Genomic DNA, 18,544 nt, shown 5'->3' on the forward strand with positions numbered 1-18,544 from the left:
AGGGAATCCTTCTGCAGTTCTGGCCCAGCGAGGCCGTTGGTGCCGGAGATCCTTGTCAGCGCGGAATTCCAGTACATATTCTATACTTCCTTCTCTTTTCTCTCTCTCTTCTTATCTGATGCCAATGAATCTGAAGATATAAAACGAAAACAATACAACATAAAATAGATAAAAAATAAAATCCTATGTGTCTGAATAATCTCCAAGACGATTTCGACTGGACAGCAAGTTCGCCAGCTCAGCAGACAATCCCCCTTTCGATCGAGACAACGCAGAACGATGACCATCGAATTAATTAATTAAGCAGAAATGAGATCAAATACTAAACTAAATAAGCGCTAGATTACTTTTTTCGGGATCGCCGCCCGGAAATTCTATGACATAATGAAAAATCGCCCCCGACCGGCCCCGTGACCTGGGGCCCGTTGGTACCGATGAACAACAACGGCGGATGGCTTTATGTATTGATTGTATCATAATGCATCGCCAGGGCCTGGGGGAGGGAGAACCAACCGATCCGATTAGTCTCGACAGCATTCCTGGGTGTCTAATTCAATCAGAGTACCACCGACGAGTCGCCAAACCCATGGAGAGTACCTTTGCGATCTGGTCCCCAGTCGCCAAAAGCAAAAATACCCCAGAAATGCAGCCACGTTCAACGCGAAGATTTTCCTTACCTAATAGTTTCTCTGGTTCCCGTGCCGTGATTGGCCGCCTGGGGCTGGGACGGAGTCCCGTGACCGGTGCGGAGAGAGCTAAGCTGCAAAAGGGCTGCAACTGATGTCCCTGGAATCTCGTAACTCTCTCGCCATGACCCAAGCGTCAAGACTCGTCATCTCGCTAACCATGGTCTCCCGACTATGAACCCCCAAAGGTGCATAGTTCCGCTTCCATTGTTGGCTGTCCCAGGTTGAACCTACTTCGGATTGGTCAATTCCCCCCATGAGGGGAAATGCTTGAGACCGGCCGGTCCTCAAGTCAAAACCGAGCCCCCCAGCTCCCCGGCATATCGGACTGACAGTTCAATAATTAGTAACGAACGAACTAATTAATTCCATTAGTGAAGCTGACAACCCCAAGTTTCCAAAGCATCCGACTCGATCACCATGGAGAAATCCCACATCCCCCCACCCATTCGAGAATCATTAATGATGGAACGTGCTTAGTGCAACTCCTCTAGTGTTTCGATCGTCTGACTCCGCGGGTCGTTCTTGCCCCCTTGCCGGCCGTGGATTGACACATACGACCCAAACCTTTTGAACGAGAGCAGTATAGGATATGTACGCTGGACCATGGTCCAATATTGAGTCAAGGCTGCCAAGAGTCCCGATCATGTACGCCGAGCTGTTGGGAATCCTAACCTCCTCCACTTTCTATTGGGTTGATCGCCGCTGTTTGCCCAGACCCCTTGTTTGCTCCGAGCATCCAGCCCTCCTTTCCGCCTACTGGTGGTTCGATGACCTGTGTCACGGTCACGATTCAGAGAAAGAAACACGGATCCCACTACCGTCTGAGAAAACTCCTGTGGGACTGAAACCTACATCATCTGTATCACACTGGAGCCTCAAAGCCCTAGTGCTCTGTGACAGGCTTTCTTGACAGGTATTGGCATGCTGGCGTCGCTTCACTGAACAGCACATATTTAGGGGAATGACGGAATCAATGCTGGCTAAAATCCAATATACAAGGTGTCATGTGCTTCTGACAACGTATCCACCATCACACCATCTCGGGACCCCATGGCACAACCGTACTGACAAAAATTTTACCGGGATCAAACAATCGCGTTTCAACCTGGGTGAATTGGGTGCTTCCAATTCCATTTTCTGCTATAGAATTATAGGTCTCTCTACCCATGGCATTGTATCAGACTGACTAGGGGTGTAGCTAGGGTTGTAGAAGTGCGCCTGGGATATATACATATTTCCCAATAGCTCGAGCCAACCACAGATATGGCCTAGAGTTCCAGGGCTTCCCCTGTAAAAACCCCTGAGACTCGGCGTTTCTGTGAATGTCAGACATTCTACGCCGAGCTCCCGGCAGCAGGTTAGCTCACGACATCTAACATCCTCTCTGATAGATAGTGTTTGAGGCGCAGGAGCGACAACCGAGCTAACCCTATTGAATCCCGAGAGTGGTCACTGCCGATCATCTTTCTGACAATGTATTTCGCAGGTGCTGAGAGAAGGTCGTGAATCAAGCTGCCACGGTAGGATGCAGAAGTGCAGTTTCGCTATCCCGTCTCTATATGGATATCCATCCTCCTATCCAAGTTAGGCAATCATTGTCTCATCTAGTCTAGCCTTTTAAACAGCTCTATCGGAAATCTCCAGCTTTTTTTAATCACCCCAGTTAACTCCTGTATTTATGTCCATCCATTCAGTCTTCGATTCACTATACTCGATAGTCGAGATAGTCTATCACTAGTACCTTGCTGGAGCTCAACGTATCGTATCGTTCAAGCAATATATTGACATATCTAACTAGGACAAACAATGAACCACACATACGCACTATTCACGCCTTACCTACCGATAAATAAGGCCATTCCAACCAACCAAACACTTAACGCCAACTTCCCAAGAAGGCTGCACGAATAACACAAAGAGATCCACTAGTAAAGTACCTATATACCACCCACCCAAGGGGTACTAAAGAAATCGATAAAAACCTTACGCATATCTCCAAAAACAACGTCCACAAGTTTGACTGCAATGCTCGCGAAACCTGTTTCGGATACTTGATTCTTGTTTCCCTTGAAGAGTCCTTGCATGACGATGCATGACCCAAGAATGTCTGGATTCTCGGCAAATTCAATTTCCCTATGTTCAGTAGAACCCTGTGAAACAATACTAGGGCCTTGAAATATGGCAGTTCTAATCTTAGTAACCGCATTAGGGTGGGAAGGAGGGCTATCCTGAAGCCTTGATTGCACATCTCCACGATCAAGAAATCCTCAGACTGAACGGCACGATTTCCCCCCACCTCACTATGTAAATTACTTAGTATGGCCAAAGGATGTTTTCTTTCATAGACGGTCGTTCTCTCTCCCAGTATTCTGGTTGTTAAATTCATGCTGAACGTACAATAAAGCCTGGCCAGGATTATAAATTTCCCTGAATAGGGCTTGCCTCGTCGTTTGCGACGTTCGGACAGCCCTTCCGGATGGAGTTATTGCCTTGATTATAGCATCTCAACAGAGGAAGAAACATAATTCATACTGAGTGTCTCGATGAAGTGGACCAGGTGTATCCATTGAACGGTTGACAATGCATGACAGTGGCATTTTGGAAGAATCCTGACTACAGGGTAGGTAATACTGTCGAGACATTTTACCTGGAGTTTGAACTTCTGTAAAGGTATCTATGTGTCTCTTAAACAAAAACAGGCAACATATCCCATATCACAGGTCTCCAGGACAGAGTTATCAAGATGTATACTCATTGAGCTACGTATGAATATCTGTGCATGTCGCCAGGCCTAGAAAACACAAAGAGTATCGCTATCTTGTTCTTCTACCCTACTTGCATGAAGGTTCGCAGATGCCAGTTCGGACATGAGAGTTCAATAGATATATGATAGTTTCAGACTGGAATATCAATATATTGCTACTTCTGGTGGCAGTAGTATCTAGTCTGTGTGATGACCATATAACCATAGCCTGGAGTGTAACTTCAGAGATTTAGAGGGGATCCTGCCTTTGATTATGGTCTCAGAAATAGATAGAAAGAAAAAAAAGAGGCATAAAAGTTTGGGCTGTAGTTTGGCCCTTGGTGGGAAATGTGTTCGATGAAAAACATAGCCTGGTGTGACATGGTGGTGGAAGGAAAGCACGATTTGTGGTAGAATTGAAGGTCAAATACAACTAGGAGGACTTACGGGTTCCAATTGCAAGCTACTGTATATTCGACATACGTATGACTAGTCATTAGTTACCCCGATTTCTGTGTTCGGTGATTGTCTTGTCTTCACATTTGAAAGTTGTAAGGTGCAAAAAAAACGAACCCTACAGATCCACGAGAACAACAACAACAACATATATGACTCATAACAAAACCATTCACACTCACAAAAACCAATAAACCAGTATCCCCAAACCTCAGTACAAGAGGAAAGAACCGATGGTCCAAGCCTCAGAAAAACCAACCCCATAACCCCTTCTACATACCCAGAAAAGCAAAGCCCACCAGAACACCACCAGTTCTCACGCATCCAGATTCACTCTGATACCCGCTCTCGCAACCACTCAGGAACCGCAGACAAACGCACGTCATGTACTGAGAAATCCGGAACCTCCTATGTCATTACCCACTCGCTGATCCCCAGATCGAGATTAGGGCTGTGGGGGCGCGCCAGATTGATAAGATCTCCCTCGTGACGGCTTGATCTTTGCTAACCCATTTCAGGAGTCGGTATCGCGGTCTTTGCAGGGCACTAAGTGAGGGATCTAACCTGATAACAGCAAGTCTGGGTTGTCTATCTCGGTTTGGGAATGGTGGGGTTTGGCATGCCTTCTAGGGGAATATGGGGTTTGGATGTGCAGGGATTAGTTTATCGGAGCTGTGCTTTGGTTGTGTGTATGTGTTTTTTTTTTTTTTTGGCATTGAGGGAGTTTGGGAGGGAGTTAGGGCTGAGTGAATGAGTTTTCGACGTGTACTCTTTTCTTGAGGTTGAGATGAGTGGGTTCTGGTGGTAGAGTAGTGTATGTATAGATTAGCGTGTCGCTGCCAATGGGGCATTGTAGTGTGTAGTATTTATCGGCATAACTGGTCTAAAGCTGGTTCAATTCAACACACATGATATTATAATACAGAGTATAGCACTGTCTCGCAGATCGACTTTACTATATGAAGCAGATAAGATCGAGATCGACGATGAGGTACAGGATGTCACTATACCTACAGCAAAAATTCGCAAGAAAGCTGTACAACTCAAGCAAACAATCTACATCCTCTCCTCAGTTCCCCGAAAAGACAAGCTCGATTACTCTCCCATCCAACTTCTCCAACAGCTCTACATACCTATCCGGATCCAACATCCGAGATGCGTCGAACCTCCACCAGAAACAACAATACACCAGTATACGTTATACATAGACGACTCGGATTTCCACCGCCGTATTTGAAAACCTACATAGTAAATACCTCACATATCAGTTACGGACCCCCACGTGGCAAATACATACACGAAGATGTCAGTAAATTCAATGCAACCCTGCCATTTGAAGTCTAAAAATTCTTTCCCGTCAGGTCTTTTCCGGTCCGCCACGCCGACCCGAACACGGGATGGATGGCAAATATACCCGAGCATCCTTCGGAGGCATGTTTGACTCTTCTCGGGTGTGGCTGTGGTTAGGTTGCTTCTAAGCGAACGCGAAACACGCCATGCATTAGCCCATCGGTATATGCCGGGATATCCCGTTGGTAAAAAACTCTGTGGCAGAGTTTTATTTATTTATTTAATTTTTTACTTTTTTTTTTTCTCTTCTGGGGAGGTGGACATGGGTTTCTAGTTTTATTGTTTTCAAAGAGGGATGTATGTAGAGGTGGATGGAGGAATTGGGAGATTACGTGTTTCCAGAGGGTTGGCATTCATGTTTCGAGGGTCCTTTTGATCTACTGCGTAGTATGAATGGACTACCCTGAGTGATTGGGTTTAAGCTTTAAGTTCGTCTACATCAGAATGTCGTCAACGACTCGAGAAAGAAGTTTGAAACAGAGTTTCTCCTTGTGGTTGTGCTGCCACAGGCGCTTCAATTGCTGCTAAAATCTAAGCCAAAGAAATCTATACGTGTATCTAAACCCAGTTGAACCTCATGATGTTTTAAAACAAGACTTGTTCATTGATGCCCTTGCATCATCACATAAATATAACCCAGTCTAAATTGAAGAATGTAAGGAAAGAGATCCACCATCGCACTGCTGGTTTCAGGCTAGATGGTGACCATGGATATCAAAAGTTCAAACCCGTGAAAAAAAAAGAGAAGCCGTGAAAGACGCTGGGGTCTAGCATCAAAAGTGGGGGAAAGAAAATATAGTAGATAGAAGCATATCAAAAGGAATCAACCAAACGCCAGTGAAACGGAAGTTCCTTGTTCCTTTTAGGTTTTGGGCATGATCGTCGTTTATTCGACAGCGGAGCCGCTGTCACCGCCGGTGACGGGGTTAACCTTGGGGTTCCACTTGAACTTGAACTCCTGGCCAAGCTCCTTGCGGACGGCAGCCTTGACGGCCTCCAAGACGTTGGCGAAGACACCGAAGTTGGCGGGGTTGTTGGTGTCGTTGTCACCGCCCTGGAAGACACCGGTGCGGACCAGGCAGGTGTTCCAGCCGTACATGTTACCACCGCAGATGTCGGATGCGGGGTTGTCACCAACCATGTAGATGTTCTTGGGGAGACGGTTCTCGTTGTGGATCTGCTCCATCCACGACTTGAGGACCTCGTCGGCGTAGGTGTAGGTGGCACGCTCGGGCTTGCCGTAGACGACACGCTCCAGGTCGACGCCGGTGAGAGCCTTGTACTGAGCCTCAATGGAGATACGGAAAAGACCCTGGGTGAGACGGGGGGGTCCCTGGTGGTCGGTAGGCATGATCAGGTCACCCTGAGAGAAGTAGATGGGGATGCGAGAGGCGACGGGGTCCTTGGCACGGGTCAACAACTTGCCATCCTCCGCGAGCAAGAGATCCAGGATCAGCTGCATGTCGGTCGCGTAGTCACGAGAGTCAGCAAAGACCAGGATGGCGTCGAACTTCATCTTGGAGAAGTCGCGGGGCTTCGCCTGGGCGCGGTCTTCCTCGGTGAAGTGTCCCCAGGGAGACACGGTGGGGTCCCAGGCGACAATGTCCTTGGGGTGGACGACGTTCTTGAAGCCGTAGTTCTCGGCGACCTCACGGATCTTCTGGCCCTCACCACCCAGCACAAGCACCGTCTCGTAGTACTCAGCCAATGCCTGCATTGGGGTGTGAGACTGGATGAACTGGTCGGTCGAGATCGGGACACCGAGAACCTCGGTGAGCTGCTCGCAACGGGCAGCTTCGGTCTTACCACCACCGTTGGTGAGCAGAATGTAAGGGATCTTGATGCCCAGCTCGTTGTCACCGTTGAGCATCTTCAGGGCCTCCTTGGCGGGCTCAATGGCATGGTTACCGTGGGCCAACACACCATCGATATCGAAGGCAAAGGCCATGTTCTTGGCAGCAGCGACCTTCTCCTTGGACATGTCCTGGACCTGAGAAGCCAGGAGGTCGCGGGAAACCGAGTTGCCATCAGCGGCGACCACGGATGCCAGACGAGACACCCGAGGGGATCTGGGGATAGGGAGGGAGGTGCCGAAGGAGTTGCGAGAGCCACGACGATCCCTTGTCGAGGGAGCCAGGCTCAGGTTGTGCATGTACTGGGCAGCATCGCTGATGGAGCTGCGGGTTGCGGGGATCTCAATGGTGGCACCCGCATCGTTGGGGATGGGCAGAGAACCCGCCAGGCTGCCACGGCCATCTCTGGGGGAGCGAGCAGCGGGGGCTGGAGCAGTACCGGGAGCCGCAGGGGCGGGATCCACAGCAAAGTCAGCGTCGTCGAAGCGAGGCATTGTGAAGATAAGTCGAGATAGATAGGTGGAATTGATCAGGAATCTCTAGGAGAGGAGATAGAGGGGAGGAGGGGTGATGATGTATATATAAGAGGTGATGATATCACTCCTGGAAAAAGATAAACGGATCGACAGCCAACAAGCTTCCTCGAGCTATAGGGCAGTCTCCTGGGAGTGTTCTGAAAAGGTAGAGTAGAAAAGATGATAACCATTTGAGTTCGAGGAGGGCAAGTCTGATACTAATATATCAACCGTGCCAGTGGCGGTCAATTCCATTTCCATAAAAGAAGGATGATATTATTATTATTATTTTTTTAGTTTCATTACCCTGCACGCATCCATCATCGCCCAGGGCTCCACTCTGGGATAATTTATTTTATTTTTTTTTTGGTCGAAGGAGTATCATCATCGATGAATTCCTGAGAATTATCGTCATCAACGAATTTGGTATTTGCATCAAGCTGATTCGGTGTCGGGGAGAGAGATACGCCTGCTGCGGGTACGGCGGAGTCGCACTAGGCCCAATCCAGCTTCGTAAAGGAAGTTACCCGTGGATTGAGGTCCCCCCGTATTGTAAAATTACGGACCATCCAAGGACCCTGCGGTAATGCGAAAGTGTAATACCTGAGGTACGGAGAAGGTAAGAGTTCAGTCCCCCCACCAAGAGAAAAGCTGCAGAGAGCTGCCTAAGGCTAATCCCGAACCAGTGCAGGATGGCGGGGCGGGAGGGTTACAGCAGAAGGAGTGCTTCTCCGGTCCATTGGCCGTCAGGTCTGTTCTTTGGATGGTTTTTCCATTTCTTTGCAACCACCCTCCCTCCAGGCGTCTTCCCTCCCTCACTGCACGAGCATCCAGAGAGCTGATCCTCCGAACCAGCATGAAGCCATCCTGCACGGTGACTGGACAGGAGAGGTTCCAGCGGCCCCCCCAGGGTGGCGATTAATTGGCCGTCAAAGATTTCCACCCATGGGAAGCGCTTGAGATCGATGGAGACGATGACGATCGAGCGGGTCAAACGCTCACGCCGTTTCGACTCTGAAATCAAATGATGTCATGGCGGCTTTCTCGGCTGGTGGAGTCCCGTCGTACATTCTCATTTCATTTCATTTCCTTTTACATTCCTCTCGCTGCAACCGCTGTGGTGGTGGTGGTGGTGGTGGTGGTGGTGGTTGTTGATGCCGTCATGGAGTGGGGATTGCGGATGTACTAGAGAGAACTCGTCGTTAGCATGTCTGCTGTTTGTATGTCTGTCTGTCGAGAGTGTACCTGGTGGTGTATAGGTGTAGTATCGTACGTACTGGATGTCTGTAATTTCACATCGCATCATTCCCACATCAACAAAGTCTGGAGAGAAACCGAGAATGGTAGAAAAGAAGATCCAGAAAATACCACCGAAAGGAAGAGAGCTCGCCGGAAGAAGTAAAAGTGGAATGATCAATCAACCAGTCCCTAGGAAAGAAATTAAGGGGAATTCCATCATTGGACTTAACCCCTCGTCGTTGTGGTTGTTCCACCCCACCTTTTTCGCGGAGCTTCGACTCGCGCCAATATACCCCTCTCGTTATATTTTCCTACTATACCAACCCACGAACCCCTCTCCTGGTTTCCCTGAAAGCTTCTCATTTTGAACTCCTTTCTCTCGCACTATACCCACACCCCAAATCTCATTATCACAGCTGCCCAACATGTCGAACGGAAAGACTTACACGCTGAGCAATGGCGTTAAGATGCCCGCCGTCGGGTTCGGTACCTTCGCCAGCGAGGGCTCCAAGGGCGAGACCTACCGGGCCGTCACGACCGCCCTCGAGACCGGATACCGTCACTTGGACTGTGCCTGGTTCTACCTCAACGAGGACGAGGTTGGTGACGGTATCCACGACTTCCTCCAGAAGAACCCCTCGGTCAAGCGTGAAGACATCTTCGTCTGCACCAAGGTCTGGAACCACCTCCACCGCCCGGAGGACGTCCAGTGGTCGGTCGAGAACTCCCTGAAGAGACTCCGCCTGGACTACGTTGATCTCTTCCTGGTTCACTGGCCCATTGCCGCCGAGAAGGAGGACCAGGAGCACCCCAAGATTGGTGCCGACGGCAAGGTATGGACCATATCATGCTCCGCAGCCGAGTTTCACGTCCCGAAAGCTAACGGAATCATCACAGTACGTCATCCTCAAGGACCTCACTGAGAACCCCGAGCCCACATGGCGCGCCATGGAGAAGCTCTACAAGGAAGGCAAGGCCAAGGCCATTGGTGTCTCCAACTGGACCATTGAGGGTCTCGACAAGCTGCTCAAGTACGCCGAGGTGAAGCCTCACGTCAACCAGATTGAGGTCCATCCCTTCCTGCCCAACACGGAGTTGGTCAACTACTGCTTCAAGCACGACATCCTCCCCGCGGCCTACTCGCCCCTGGGTTCCCAGAACCAGGTGCCCACCACCGGCGAGCGGGTCAGCGAGAACAAGACTCTCAACGAGATCGCCCAGAAGGGCGGCAACACCCTGGCCCAGGTGCTCATTGCCTGGGGTCTGCGTCGCGGCTACGTGGTGCTCCCCAAGAGCTCCAACCCCGCTCGGATTCAGTCCAACTACAAGAGCATCGAGCTGACCGACGCGGACTTTGAGGCCGTCAACAAGGTCGCCGAGGGCCGTCACTTCCGCTTCGTCAACATGAAGGACACCTTCGGCTACGACGTGTGGCCTGAGGAGACCGCCAAGAACCTGTCTGCTTAAAGGCAGGACAGCTCTGGATGGGACAATAGACTTCATTTCTTTATGCGGGACATAAACACTTGGAGAGTTGTTCGGCAGACAAAAACCTATATAGTATACATTGGCTACTCTATTCCCATAGTATCAAACGAAGAAATGTCACACGGTCTACGACATGACCAACTTGGATGGAATACTTTGTAAATAACATACATAGAAAAAAATTTACCAGGTACCATACAAGAAAAGCAAGAAACAAAAAAAATAAAACAAAAACAAAAAAACAAAAATTCGAATAAAAAGAATAATAGAATACTATACACAGAATATACCCAAGTAGTCCCAAAAATAATAAAATTAGAATTTAGGAAGGTGGTTGAATAATTTTTTGGAATTAATTTTTTAGCCGCCCAGGGCAATCAAAGTGAGAGCAGAAGAGGACCAATACAATGAAAGTTGAAGCTCTCTGGAACCCAGAAACCATGCCTCGAAAGCAGTTACCCCTGCGACGTGCATCCCCCTACTGTAATTAGCACAGATGAGAAAGGTGGACTCGGAGGACTGTCCTCCATGACATGCGACAGGTCGGCTAGCGCTTTAGTAAGTTATGTAGGATGACGCTATGCGCCAGACCCGGTAAGAACAAGAGAAATGGATCCCGAGTATACAACAATACTAATTACTACTATCCATTGAGTTCATGGATTCAATTGAGTTTTGGGATAGTTACACGGAGTTCGCAGGAGAGTTCTTACTGTCGTACTGTTATAGATCTCTATATATCAAGAAATATGAATGTAAAAATAGATACTAACCTAGGAGACAGCAGTAGGTCAAGAAGGAATATCAACCACCATCAATACAGTAAGGATCTCGAATACAAGTACCACCGAGATAGGCAGAAGATACAACGCCGGAAGAGAAAACAACCAATACAACCTCAGCGAAACAAAAAGCCTCAACAAGGTCGGGAAATCCCGGAGCCTTTGGACACTCTCTCCGGTGGGCAAATCCGGAAAAGCCCTAAAACACCGAACCCCCCAATGCGGTAAAGCCCGTGCAACCCAGTGGAACCGTGACCATTCCAAAACCTAACCCTACACGTCCGTAACCCTACCCTTGTTGTTCCCGCCAGAGAGGGCATGTCGGGAATGACGTGGGATGCAATCATAAACTCGGGTTTCCACGGTGGGGAAACAGATGAAATGGGAAAGGTGTGCATGGAGGGGTCCCACTTAGTATGAGGCAGAGAGGTACAGTACCTTAGACGACCTACATTTGCAATGGGCGGTGCGTTGCCATGATTTGATGGACGATGGATATGGATTCCCACTTGGAGGGTTTTGAGGGATTAAATTTGGGGCATTGTTTGATTTAACTTTCTACTCTTTTGGTAAATTTTGGGGCAGATGCCATGGGTAGCGTCGGCGCAGTTCTTATCCTGTCCCTTCGTTGATACGGTGGTAGGTAGGTGGTAAGTATACTTGGTCCCTCGATGGATGTAACTGAGTGGTTCGTCCTTGTCTATCCAACTCAAGTATGGTTCAGGAACCGAGGGACACCCGCTCCATATTCCGTTTCTGTAGAACAATGTACTGCGCCAAGTATGGTTGGCCTGCTGGTCTTTCTTTATTTGGTTTATCTCAGGTAATGGATACCCGGTGAGTTGAGATGGAAGGCATGTTTCATAATGGACAGTTGGAGGGGTGCCATAGGTCCGCGAGACACTTCCAAGGGATTGGGTCCTGATAAGCCAGAGGCGTTTTGATAGAGAGGGAAACTTGGATATTGCAGGTAAGGGTGGTATGTATGTACCTATGTACATGATCATGTACCTGCCACCGTGTAGCAGGTATCTTGTAGACCTGTATCCGTCTTCTGATCGACGAAGATCCTCATGAAGAGTAGGTAAACTTTCCTTATTCTACTGAAGATGCCAATTTGGCTAAGAGTAGCCAAGTTCCATACCGTGAAGATCGGAGCTCGACAGGTAGATGGTTCCCGGTAGATGGCTTGAATGGTGGTCGTGTTTTGGTTGCTCGTTGGAGATATCTCGGTCTAGGGAGCGGTGGGGGAGGATGATATCATTCTGCATCGAGGGAGTTTGGGCTATGCCAATTTAATTTTTTGTTTTCTTCTTTTTGGTTCTCGCTTTCTTTCTGTCTTTCTTTTTTTTTTTTTTGCTCCGGTGCATATCAGGGTTGGAAAGTGAGGTATTAACTTGAAGTCGGGTATCAATACAAGTAAAGGTATTACGATAGTGGCATAACATACACCACTGGATATCAGTTTCACCACATCTGCAGGCAAGTTCATCATCACAATCATGATTGCACCGTGTTATGGAGTAGATGGAGTCCAGATAATAAGACGTGCTCCATAATAATGGGTTTACTTTTCGTGATGATCCCATATCCCGAGCCCCTCTACGGAAAGACTCGGTAGCCTACCACCCGGATAGGACGATGAATGCTGCCTTCTCCCGAAAGGGCATTCACTTGGAGGAGGTTAAGCGAGATCTGAGAGTTGATCTGACAAAGATCGGCGTCAAGGCCCGAGACCGTGAGTGAAAGCCGGGGTTCAGATGTACACAGTAAACAAACGAGCAGAATTCAGAATGGAGGTTGACGCTTGGGGTAAGATTGCATAAATCACATGCAAACCGACACAAACACCGCCGATCAGGCTCTGTGCGTCTTCTCCATTCCCCCGGATTTCTTCCTCTTCTTCCCCAGGCGGGCCACAACAAATGCAGAAAGAAAGAGAGCAACAAGAATTATATTATGGATGTAAATAGCAAAGCTCGGTGTCTAAACCAACGCCGTCCAACTCCAGAGATCATTAATGGTCGGAGACAATATGGACAGGATTATGAATATGTACAGCCCTTCAGTCCTACACTTTGTACCAAGGGAGCAAGCCGAAAAATAGCCTTCATGAAGATATGTTAAAAACATGCTCAGACGGACCGTCACGGTCACGATCGCACTCGCCTTGGCATCGGTGTTGACCCGGCATGGGCCTTGAAAAGACTTGAGCTCTTCAGTGAGCTACTGTCTCCTGACGCTCGAGTGTCACTCCGGGTGCTGACACGGGAGATTTTTTTCGATGCGCCACTCCCCGCTAATGCCGTTCGGGGAGACTTAGGGATCAGCTTTTTGCGTGTTTCGGGCGGGCTCATGCTGGTGGACGGAGATGCACTGGCGTCAACGGCTGCAGTAGGTTTAGGTGTTCCTAGTCGCCGCACACGCCGCGGGCGAGGAGTTGCAGTAGTCGCTGCAGTAGTCGATGCAGCCGGCACGGTGTCACCACCAGTCTTCGACGGATCCTGCGAACGCGTCGTGCGGCTACTGGCCGCCTTTCTTTTCTCTGAATTTTTAGATTTCCCTCCTCGGCCAGCAGCGTCATCACTACTCCCCTCTCCACTCTCACCTTCGTACTCAACGAGTCGCTCGTCGTTCCATGACACCCTCTTTGCGGACGCCCGCCGCCGACCAGGATCGCGTGCAGATTTGTCGTCATCGGATGTGGCATCGGAATCCGATTTTTGTTGAGCCAAAGTCTGTAGCGTATACTTCGGCAACATCGCATCTCCTTTATTCTTTCGCGTGTTCCGACGAGTCGCCAGTGCCAGTTCCTGGGCTTCGGTCTTTTTAAGAAAGACGAATTCGGTTCCCTTCGCACGACGAAGCGTCAAGGTGTTGCGAGCCGCCGAAGTCGTAGTAGTCATCCGCGGTGGGGGCTTGACACTACGAGTTCGGGTGCTTCGACGGGGACTGGAAGGCAGCTGATCTTCATTATCGTCAATGTCCTTGCCCGCAGCCTTGGATGGCGACAACTGGGCTTTCTGCGGTGAGGGTGAATTGGCATCCAGATCCTCCAGGACCCGACGACCTTGCGGTGTGGGAATTTCGGGGATCTCCACGTATTCCGGGTCGGCCTTCTCTTCTGTATCCTGCGTAACCATCGCAGCTGCTGCGGCTTTGGCCTCTCGTTTGGCTTTCGCTTTGGATAAAAAGTTATTGAGTAACTCGGCATCCTCGCCATCCAAAGAGCTCCGTAGTGCCGATCGAACCAAAGTCGACTCCTGTTCTGCAGTCAGGTTCTGCACGGGTGCCGCTGCTGGTGGTTCTGTGGCGTCTATCTGCTGCACACTCTCTGGAGACACCGTTGCAGAAGTTTGTGATTCGCATAGTCCAGATTGTAGATCATCCGTCATTGCATCCAAAACAGCATCATTTTCCTGCTCCTTTATATTCTCCGAAGGACCAGCTTCTAGAGAGCTAGACCCAGGCAGGTCAGCCTGGGACTGACTGAGATCATCAGATCCCTTTATATCGGCAGTGATTCCATCCATCCCACTTTGTAAACCATGTAGCGTGCAGGGATAGGCCGCGGGAGCAGCCAATCTGGTAGGCGTGTCTGGGCTACCATCCATCGATTCGTCGCTTTCAGCCGTATCCGGCAAGTTTTCATCACCTGACGTGGCAGCATCGGGTGCGTTTTGATAACTCGTATCGCTGTCATCGTTGTCGCTGGCCCCTAGCGCCTGAGAATCGGCTACGATAGGCTCGGGGCTGTCCACGAGACTGCGATAGGCGGGAAATTTACCTAGTAAAAGTCAAAACTGGCTCCCCAAGAACAACATGATAAGGACACGCGATGGTGACTTACGCCTTTTCCCACTGGCCTCTGACTCCCATTTTGTCTCTAGAAAAGAGCGTCCTCGGGACGCCTTTGTCTCTACCTGTTCCTCGGAATCATGCACGAGACACCGTCTCTTGACGCCGCGCATGTAATCTTCATTCCGCGACGTGTTGATTTCGGTGTATAGGTCGTCGTGATCATCAGGAGCACTCTGCGCGGAAATCAAGCGCTGCAGCGCCTTCATACTGTTGAACGAGGAGCGGAAGCGCTTCCACACCTTCCGCGATTTGGGACGTGCCAGAAACGGGGTGGAAGGCTGGCGATCCCAGATGCGCGGGGCGGGCTTCACAACTTTGACAGGAGTGAACCGGAACCTGTCTTCTTGGAGTTGTTGGAATTTAGGATTTGGAAGGGGACTGTAGAAACCGCGCGATTCACAAGTTAGCGGTATTTCAGGAGGTGTAAGATTCGTATGTGTAGCGCTTGTGTCAAGTCACTGAAATTTCCCCGTTGGGACAGGCACAGCTGTGCATCGGGAACAAAAAAGGGGGGTTCAAAGGAACAAATCAATGCCTCGGCTTGGGACAGGTAGATTATTTGTGTCCTTCAAAATCTTGATGTGCGGAATGTGTAAATGCAAGATATAATTACCATTTTTGTAAATCAGGTTCTGCCCGCATCGCAGACTCGTCGGTGGTTGACATTACCTCTTTCACCGACGCGAGTAATGGAAACAATTGTGACGTCAAAGAGCGACGGTATAGACAATGACTCTGGGCGCTACTGATGTCCTGATATGTCGATACACAGTCTTATAAATATGAAGGGATCCGGTACTAAATGCAGAGTAAGGTCGTCTCGTGGTAAGTGATAGAGGTGCGCGTGGAAACTGGAGTTAAATAAATGATATGATGGACTAGAGTGAATTGTTTTCGGTGGGTTTGGCCCGGCCCGTTGCTGTGCCAACGACTGCTTCGATCACAAAGGCTGAAGAGACCAATGTTAACTTTGACCAATGGTGAGTGGACTTCTTTGATTTTAAGATATGTTTTCTTTATCATTCATATGATTAGCTTGCTATGTGGGCTAACTTAAAATGTCTATGATATAATGATCCATGTTTACTCCGTAGATCGCCGTTGGATGTTGCATCTTTGTCTTACTTACACCTTGAATGACCATCACCACCTCCAACTTCTTCAACTTGGATCGACTGCAATTCCAGATCTCACTTTTCTTCTCCTAGTAGATGTCTATAAATCATAAAATGCTTTAGACTTCATCGCCTGTCTCATTCCAGCTATATCCTCAGAAAACCCCCTCAAATTCGACAATCATATCTCATAAATCATTCATGTCTCAAACCAGGAATCACACTCAAATCCCCCGAGAAAAGAAGCACCGAAGAACACAAAAGCACCCTGAACACCATGTTTACCTGTAGCCCATATCTCTAGAATAATTTCTCCTCCATATCCCTGTCATCAAATGGGTCCCCGAACTCGTCTATGTACCGCAACGGTCAGCCTTAACCCAAACCACACGGAAAAATCAAGCCTCTAAGCCACCAAACCAAAACGCGAAGTTGAACCCACCTAGGTTGAAGTCCTGATCAATCACAAATTCCATTGCCCGGTGGTACTCCTCCTCCGCCCGTTTGTTATTCCACGATGCCCCCGGTTGCTGTTGCTGTTGAGCGGATGTCGTCTCCGCGGAGCCTCCAGACGCGTTAGTATTCCCCAGTCCAGCGAGCCCCCCAACATCAGCTGATACAGATTGTGTCTGCGACCCGGGCGGAGAGAGCTCTGAGGTGCCTGGGAACTGGGAGGTGGCGCTACGAATGTTCGTAGGGGTACGAGCTCCGACTGGGGAGTCTTCGGAGTGCATGTGGGAGGATTCGGGGGAAGAAGCCATTTGGGAGTCTCCGTCTGGATCTGGATTGGTTGGTTAGTGGGATCTGGAATTTCGGGCTTTGGGAAGCGGATGTCTTGGGTTGAGGATACCATGCGGGGATAAAGAGCGGGATGAAAGAGAGACTTAATGGCGGGCGGAGGTAAGGTGCACAAAGAGAGAAGCGAAAGTACATACCAGTAGCCATATTGAAGATGAAAACCGAGAAACTTCGGTTTAAAGCAGCGAAAGCGGGTATTGATATCGTCAGTTCGTCTAGAGCAGGAGGATTTATCGTGAGCTGGTTTGACGTGGTGGTTCATGCGAAGGCGGAGTAAACCCCGAAGGAAACCTTAACTAAGCAGCAGCAGATTTTCCCTCTTCGAATTCAATGGCTCTTACTTCTTTTTCCCCTCCCTCGTCACTCTTTGTTCACTCCCCCGATTTTCCTACTCCTGGAGAGAGTTTGGTTTAAATTTTTCTATCTTGGAATACATTATTTGCATCTGGAATTTTTTGTTCATTCTGCATCTGCATTTTCTTCTCTTTCCCATAGATTATACGTGTGAACAATGAGCGCCAAGTCCTCCGCTGAGACACCCGATGCATGGGAAGACGACTGGGAAAGACAAGCCGATGTATGCCCTCCTTCTCGCTATACATAGCCGTATTCTAGGGCCGAATCAACCGTTCTGGATTCACTTTCTATAATCCACTGATCTGACCGCGAACTCTGCAGACCTTAGCGTCCGACCCCACTCAGCCTCCACCGGAAAAGAAAGTATCCTCCAAAGTGACCAAAGCACAGCGCAGGGCGCAGCAAGCGGAATTTAACCGGCAACTATGGGCGGAAGCGTACGTATATCTTCTTCACCACAACCTGTCTCTTGTGCTGTCCATGTCCTGAGCAATCGCATTCTGACCGTTCTTCTACATACAGCGAAACTCCGCAAACGTTCCATTTCCTGGAATCGCGCTCCAATGTCCCTCTCAAGCAGGAGTTCAAACCGGCAGTGACTCTTTTGAGTCGCAATCCGCATCCTTCTCGGCAATCATCGTCTGTCAACGCCGCAGCCGCTGGTCTTGGACGACTGGCTCTGAACGGTGATAATAATGACGATTCGGACGATGACAATAAACCACCAGAGCCTACCCCTGAGGAACGTCACGCCATTGCGCTGCGGAATCGAGAAGAAAAGCAACGCAAGTATGAAGAAGTACGTGAGAGATTGTTCGGGAGCCCCTCCGGCACTACGTCAGGTGCATCGTCACCGCGCAGCGGGACCCCACCAAAGCAGGAGGGTAGAGGGAAAGGAAGAAGCCGTGGTAATGGAAGAGACAACAACCGAGACAAGAGAGATTCTTCCGCGGCATCCGGAAAATCGAAACAGCTCTACGATCCCGATTCGCCTAAGCCAAGTTATGTACAGAGGAAAGAGAAGCAACCGGCCAATGACCGAAATGGAAATGACCAACAATCTCCCCAGCAGCCCATTCGCAGCCCTCGAGGCCCGGACAGCAGTGGTAGGGGTGGCTTTCGGTTCAACAGAGGCGCCAGATCAGCATAACCCACGCAATGGGAAATACTCTCATTGGGACGGGTCCGGCCACGACCCATTAGGGCTACTGATCACTTAGAAGGTAGCCCTTCAACAGCCTCGCGCCACACCTCTTTAGTAGGCTGTTCCAAGAGACTTACTCGTACTGTTCCCTACA

At 49.3% G+C, this 18,544-nt stretch overlaps 9 protein-coding genes across 9 annotated transcripts; 4 read left to right on the forward strand and 5 right to left on the reverse strand.

Moving 5' to 3' along the window:
• Positions 1 to 3,881: 3,881 nt before the first annotated feature.
• On the reverse strand, positions 3,882 to 4,325 carry BDV37DRAFT_248536 (uncharacterized protein; the record flags this gene model as incomplete). Its single annotated transcript, XM_032082000.1, has 1 exon — positions 3,882 to 4,325. A coding segment is annotated over exon 1 (287 nt), but the record flags the coding sequence as incomplete, so codon positions are not given.
• On the reverse strand, positions 4,323 to 4,792 carry BDV37DRAFT_248537 (uncharacterized protein). The gene has a single exon (XM_032082001.1). The coding sequence runs from the start codon at positions 4,737 to 4,739 to the stop codon at positions 4,515 to 4,517; it is 225 nt and encodes a 74-aa protein (XP_031941307.1). The 5' UTR covers positions 4,740 to 4,792; the 3' UTR covers positions 4,323 to 4,514.
• A 15-nt stretch (positions 4,793 to 4,807) lies between these two features.
• On the forward strand, positions 4,808 to 5,233 carry BDV37DRAFT_248538 (uncharacterized protein). Its single transcript, XM_032082002.1, has one exon. The coding sequence runs from the start codon at positions 4,848 to 4,850 to the stop codon at positions 5,094 to 5,096; it is 249 nt and encodes an 82-aa protein (XP_031941308.1). The 5' UTR covers positions 4,808 to 4,847; the 3' UTR covers positions 5,097 to 5,233.
• Positions 5,234 to 5,877: 644 nt separating this feature from the next.
• Positions 5,878 to 7,957, reverse strand: BDV37DRAFT_122029 (phosphatidyl synthase). Its single transcript, XM_032078590.1, has one exon. The coding sequence runs from the start codon at positions 7,583 to 7,585 to the stop codon at positions 6,125 to 6,127; it is 1,461 nt and encodes a 486-aa protein (XP_031941309.1). The 5' UTR covers positions 7,586 to 7,957; the 3' UTR covers positions 5,878 to 6,124.
• A 1,277-nt stretch (positions 7,958 to 9,234) lies between these two features.
• gldB (putative glycerol dehydrogenase (GldB)) lies at positions 9,235 to 10,627 on the forward strand. Its single transcript, XM_032078589.1, has 2 exons — positions 9,235 to 9,678; positions 9,743 to 10,627. Exons 1-2 carry the CDS (start codon positions 9,271 to 9,273, stop codon positions 10,310 to 10,312), a joined length of 978 nt encoding a protein of 325 aa, XP_031941310.1. The 5' UTR covers positions 9,235 to 9,270; the 3' UTR covers positions 10,313 to 10,627.
• Positions 10,628 to 11,683: 1,056 nt separating this feature from the next.
• Positions 11,684 to 12,425, forward strand: BDV37DRAFT_248542 (uncharacterized protein). Its single transcript, XM_032082003.1, has one exon. The coding sequence runs from the start codon at positions 11,787 to 11,789 to the stop codon at positions 11,940 to 11,942; it is 156 nt and encodes a 51-aa protein (XP_031941311.1). The 5' UTR covers positions 11,684 to 11,786; the 3' UTR covers positions 11,943 to 12,425.
• An 830-nt stretch (positions 12,426 to 13,255) lies between these two features.
• On the reverse strand, positions 13,256 to 15,791 carry BDV37DRAFT_122058 (uncharacterized protein). Its single transcript, XM_032078592.1, has 3 exons — positions 15,590 to 15,791; positions 14,966 to 15,354; positions 13,256 to 14,902 (listed from the first exon to the last, which is right to left on the reverse strand). The coding sequence occupies exons 1-3, from the start codon at positions 15,640 to 15,642 to the stop codon at positions 13,269 to 13,271; spliced, it is 2,076 nt and encodes a 691-aa protein (XP_031941312.1). The 5' UTR covers positions 15,643 to 15,791; the 3' UTR covers positions 13,256 to 13,268.
• A 221-nt stretch (positions 15,792 to 16,012) lies between these two features.
• On the reverse strand, positions 16,013 to 17,140 carry BDV37DRAFT_248548 (uncharacterized protein). Its single transcript, XM_032082004.1, has 3 exons — positions 17,027 to 17,140; positions 16,534 to 16,872; positions 16,013 to 16,444 (listed from the first exon to the last, which is right to left on the reverse strand). The coding sequence occupies exons 1-3, from the start codon at positions 17,034 to 17,036 to the stop codon at positions 16,392 to 16,394; spliced, it is 402 nt and encodes a 133-aa protein (XP_031941313.1). The 5' UTR covers positions 17,037 to 17,140; the 3' UTR covers positions 16,013 to 16,391.
• A 114-nt stretch (positions 17,141 to 17,254) lies between these two features.
• On the forward strand, positions 17,255 to 18,523 carry BDV37DRAFT_122100 (uncharacterized protein). The gene is made up of 3 exons (XM_032078593.1): positions 17,255 to 17,466; positions 17,568 to 17,683; positions 17,769 to 18,523. Exons 1-3 carry the CDS (start codon positions 17,401 to 17,403, stop codon positions 18,394 to 18,396), a joined length of 810 nt encoding a protein of 269 aa, XP_031941314.1. The 5' UTR covers positions 17,255 to 17,400; the 3' UTR covers positions 18,397 to 18,523.
• Positions 18,524 to 18,544: the final 21 nt, after the last annotated feature.

The sequence above is a fragment of the Aspergillus pseudonomiae genome (assembly GCF_009193645.1).
Source record: "Aspergillus pseudonomiae strain CBS 119388 unplaced genomic scaffold BDV37scaffold_34, whole genome shotgun sequence".
Classification (NCBI taxonomy): Eukaryota; Fungi; Ascomycota; class Eurotiomycetes; order Eurotiales; family Aspergillaceae; genus Aspergillus; species Aspergillus pseudonomiae.